This window comes from Balaenoptera physalus (assembly GCF_965194825.1).
Source record: "Balaenoptera physalus genome assembly, chromosome: 13".
Classification (NCBI taxonomy): domain Eukaryota; kingdom Metazoa; phylum Chordata; class Mammalia; order Artiodactyla; family Balaenopteridae; genus Balaenoptera; species Balaenoptera physalus.
The window spans coordinates 49559983-49565172 of record NC_138892.1 but is presented as its reverse complement, the minus strand read 5'-3'; the positions used below and the strand labels follow the sequence as shown (position 1 = coordinate 49565172).

Sequence of the window (5190 nt, the reverse complement as noted above, 5' to 3'; positions counted from 1 at the left end):
CTATTGGGAAAGAAAACAGCAAAATTAATTTCAGGCATACAAATCATTAGGATAGTCTGCTGTCATGGTCCAAGAAAGTAGAAGTATTCCTTTAAAATAAATTATTTTCACTAGCAATATATTACCTTAATATGTAATGTTGGTTCCTTCAGTGATTAAGACTAAAATTATAATTAAATTGCTAGTTGTGCTGTAACATGGTGGGACACATTACATATCCTTTAATTTACCACTACAGAATTCTGAAAATTATATAGCAGAAAGAGCCCTGAAGTAGTGACCAAAAAATGTGTGTTTGAATTGTGTGTGTGCAATACATGTGACTTTAAACTAGTCACTTAGCCTCTCCAAATCTCTGTTTTCTCCTCTGAACAATGAGGAGATTGTTTAGACGACCTCTAGGCTCTCTACCACTTCTATCACTTTGTACTTAGTCTTTGTTATAAGTATCAAATGAGTTACTATAGCCAATGGCTCTCACCTTTGGTGTGTAGAAGAATAACCTGGAGACCTAATGAAGAACTCAGACACCCAGGTGTATGAAATCAGACTAGGCCTGGGCCATTGTGTAGTTACTAACATCACCAGGTGATTCAGGCACCACCAAAGTTTGAAAACCACTGGTATAGGTTCAGTACTTTGTAAACAAACACCAAGTCCAAGTTGGATGAAAATCATAATTTTTAATTTCCCCCAAATTAGGTCAGTCTCATCATTTCCATAATGGGATTAAAAATAAATGCTGATCATATTTACATGACAATAATCAATTACTGGTATATAACACTTAAAATTAGGAATGAAAGCAAATTTCCTGGTACCCTGCCTTCCATTCCAGCAAATTGAACTATTTTCTCACTCTACCCAATAGGGCCATTTAGGTGAAGTCATGCTTCATAAAATGAGGACCATTTACTTTCATCTTTGCTCTGCCACTAGATGTCTTTCTAAAGTTGGAAACACTGCAGCCACCTTGCCACATTTCTGAGAATGACTGGGAGATTCTAGGCGACAGGACTAAAAGGCATAACATGCCTTAAATATGTGCGCAATTGAGCAAAAAAAGACAATGGTTGAGAGCTCACTCAAGACTGCCCATTGTGAAGAAGGAGGCTTGGAGCTTCCAGAAGGATGGGACCAACAGTTTTTTTTTTTTCAAGGCCCAGTTACAGCAGAGTAGAAAAGTTTCTACCGGGTGTGTGTTTACAAGTGATAAATTGAACTTTCCAGTGTTCAAAGCATCACCAAGAAACTAAGAGACTCATCCAGGACTGAACAGCAAGCCAGAGGCAGCACTGGGCTAGGAATAAGTGCTTTTTCATCCTCTAGCCTGCAACCAATGGAGATCTGCTGAACACCAGAAAACATTACCAGTGGAAGTAGTAATGGTCTTATAATTTTTCCAAGCCACTTATACCATCGAACGTACTGGAGACTAGAGAAATCTTGAAGAGCAAGCACTTATTTCAGTTCCTAGGAGCTTATGTGAGATTGCTGAGAGGCAGACCCAGTTATAGGGAGAGCTGGGCACAAATCCTGAGAGCACAAGTCATAACAGGACCCTTCCTCTTCTCATTCAAGCCTATTTATACCAAAGCCAACCCCCCGCCCCCAAAAAAATCTGGAGGCCTTTGTCTCTTAGATGAAATTTTGGAAAATATGACGTCTTTATGCTTCAAAGTTATTTTTCAGCTTCTAGAAACCATAACTTTAAAGACTCAAGACAATTTGATAAGATAAAGCTTAGGAGCCTAAGGATTTCTCCAGCCAAGATGTTCTAGTATCCAAAAGTTGATAGAACAATTCTTTCATAAGGTATAAATTCTACCTATTTTCTTTTCTGTAAACAAACACTCTCTCCTCTTCTTGGGCTGCACAATCTGAGAGGTTGCCCAGAGTCTGGCTGTAGGAGGGCCTTTGTCTCCTCAAAGGTCATACCTTTCTCCTATCTCATTCTCATTTTCTATCCATGGCATTGTAGAATTTTAGAGCAAAGAGACCATAGAAATTATAGTGAACCCAACAGGCTCCTTTTAAGATGAGGAAACAGTCCCAGCCAGACCTGTGATTCATCTGAGATCACACATTTCTTTGGCGGCTGAGCTGGGAGGAGCAACACACATCTTCTCCCCCTGCCCTCCCACTGCTCTTTCCATTAAGACATGCAACCTCCTATTCAAAGCAAGAGAATTTCCAACACACAAACACGGGGCAATGGGAGAACTGCTTTTCAATACTCCCCCCACTTCTTCACTACTTCTTTCTCACTGATTTGTTCATTCACCTATCTTTGTGCTGTAGGCATAATTCCAGTATTTTCCCAAATCACAAATTTAAGTGACTCGCATAACTGACTTTGCAAAGTCACCCAAAACACAAACAGAATTGGTAAAGAGGGTTTTTGGCCACAGGTTCATTTCATAGCTTTAACAACTGTACCCAGTAGCTAATTTCTACTTTCTGGGAATGTAGTGCTTTGCAAGAGCCTCTGCAATGAAAACAAAAAAAAAAAAGAATTAAGATCATCTCACCGGAATTTGAATCAGCTTTTTGAAGTCATCCAGTTTCTCAGAGCTGCCATTTAAGAACTTCTGAAACATGTCCTGCTTGATGATATCCATGCTCCTTTGAATGATCTGGTTATCTTTTAAGTTTTCAAAGAGTTTGAAGTAGAAGGAGACGATTTGGCTCTGAATTATTTTTTTGTCACTCTCCTTGGGAGAAAAAGGCACAAAGAGAAGTTGATGTGAATTTATCCATCAGAAAATAAGCAATAGGAAAATTAGCCAAATGGAAATGTTCAGCTTACATCTTTCCAATTCTTCAAAATTTCTAAGAAAAGAGGCCCACCACCAGCCACATCTGGGGTACTTGCATTCTGAGAAAACAAAACAAAACAGGAAAAAATTGGTTTACAATTAGTCCATAAATTGCCCTAAAACTGGACTTCAAGTTTTATTGAACTTGGATGCTGACAACGTGCACTGATTTTCTTTTCAACACTCTGTTTAGTTCTAACAATGTTTTCTCAAAAGCTATCATGTTGGATACAGCCAACGACTATCATGCTATTTTAGCTTTCTTATTTACTAATATAACTTCACAAATGAACTCAACAAGGCTGATGATACTTCAGTTGTCCCAAATAACTATAGTAAGGGACAGAAAGTATTTTTAGGTCTAGTAAAAAACCCCAGCAAAACCATCTCACTATAAAATACTGCCCCGCTATGGTATAAGTTTCTATAACCTCTACCTGTGCCCTCCTATAAGGTATTACGTCAGCTTTAAAAGATAGCTTCAGCTGTAATTATAGTCGCTAAATTTTGGACATATAATAAAATATTTAAAATGCAAAAAGCTATTTTAATTAACCATAGGTAAAAATTTTAAGAAACTCATAAAATGAAAGAAAAAAATGTTTAAATATAAACCAGATTAAACTCCTACAAAAAATCTCAGCAAATGACTACTCCAAGAGTAATTCACAGACAATCTGGATGGGACAGTCAAATTTTAAAACCACTTTTTGGAGAAAAACACCTGTAAGTGTTTTTTTTTAAGCCAAAGCTTTAAGGACCTCATCTTCTTTAATTGATCAGTTATTTCAAATGACCATTTTTAATGCTAATCTTGACCTTCCTTTGACTGTCACCATCATAGCAGCCTGAGAAATCAGAAACAAAGACCTAGTCATTTTTTCAGTATGCATACTACTTGACTTCATAATTGAACGGACTCTCATCACAAAATTAGCAACGCTCTAAACTATACCCATATTATGCCCATCTTTTGGAGGATTCATGGATCACCACTAAATCTCTATAGCAAATTGAGCAGAGAGTTAAAGCATTATCTAGATTGTTTAGTCAAAAAAACACATCCAGCCAACAACAGTCACAATAACACCAAGTCTTCTCAAGATGACTGTGGGCTAGAGATGAGAGCCCATCATAGATACAATTACAAGTCAACATCAAACATCAGTCATTTCAACCACAAGCAAGTATTATTAAAAGGTCATACTTACAAAATATTCCTTTAGGTTTTCTATTTCTTTAAAAAATGGGGCCTGGCAGTAAGAGCCAGAAGAACCCAAAATCACACACAGCTGAAAAGCTAAGAAATAACTGGTATATTTCATTGTTTCGGAGAGAGTTAGGCAAAGTAGTTGAAATCAGTAGCTCCTGTATTAAGTTGATCAGGTCCCAAGGACGTAGCTGATCTCTCTTTTCTAATAGCTGATCTGCAGATGATCAGAAGAATGTACTGTGTCTCCTTTTGCTACTGGTATTTATACCTAGTTGAAGTCTCATCAGGATTACGTATTTTCACAAGTTTTTTAAGATGAGATGGTGACAGATAGACAGAGATGCTAGTTAGTTGGTATTAATAACTATGGTTTTGTGGCATTTTGGTGTTGTAGTTAGAGTTTCCTTTCAACTCCTTGGGTCTTTTGACGAGGAGACAGACCCATCATGCCCACCTGTGCCATTCTTGTGGGATACTTTGAAAGCACTTTCACTTCACACCATCCAGGAATTGGAAATTTTTGTGCACCTCCTCCCTTTGCCCTTGTAAAATGTTGATTCCTCATCCAGAGATTACATTGATCATTCGTTTGTGGTCGGAAGCAAGTAAAAAAGGAAATTCTAGGGGCTCTCAAACCTTTACAGAGGGGGTGCCTCTTAAAATTTTTCTTGCAAATGACCAGAAAGCAAGGAAAAGAATGTGGTTAGAAAACCAATGTGGTAGGAAGCCCTTCATCAAAGATGGTTAATATAATATCTACCACAAATTTATGTTGCTCTGACCAACAATGCCCAACAGAAATATAATGCCAGCCAATTTTCTAATAGCCCCATTACTAAAGGTAAAAAGAAACAGGGAAAAATAATTTTTAAATATATTGTACTCAAACCAATATATCCAAAATATCATTTCAATATGTATCAATACAGAAAAATATTAATAAAATATTATACATTCTTTTTGTCATACTAAATCCTAGAAATCTGGTGTGCATTTTATACCCATGGTACATCTCAGTTTGGACTCGCCATATTCAAATGCTCAATAGCCATGTGTGGCAAGAGGCTACCATATTGAACAGCAAAGCTCTAGATGATCAATTGTTCCAAATAATCATTAATGATAGATTTTTTTTTAACTTTCTAATTTTTTTCCTTT

The 5190-nt window shown here is 37.1% G+C and overlaps 1 protein-coding gene across 1 annotated transcript in view; it reads right to left on the bottom strand.

Moving 5' to 3' along the window:
- The window catches only part of IFNG (interferon gamma), a gene marked incomplete at its 5' end in the record, with an annotated part of 29469 nt that extends 25325 nt beyond the window's left edge, over nt 1-4144 (bottom strand). The window contains 3 exons of the mRNA XM_082422940.1: nt 2532-2714; nt 2810-2878; nt 4031-4144. Coding sequence (XP_082279066.1) covers nt 2532-2714; nt 2810-2878; nt 4031-4144 — 366 coding nt within the window. The remainder of the gene's footprint in view (nt 1-2531; nt 2715-2809; nt 2879-4030) is intronic.
- Between the last annotated feature and the right edge of the window lie 1046 nt (nt 4145-5190).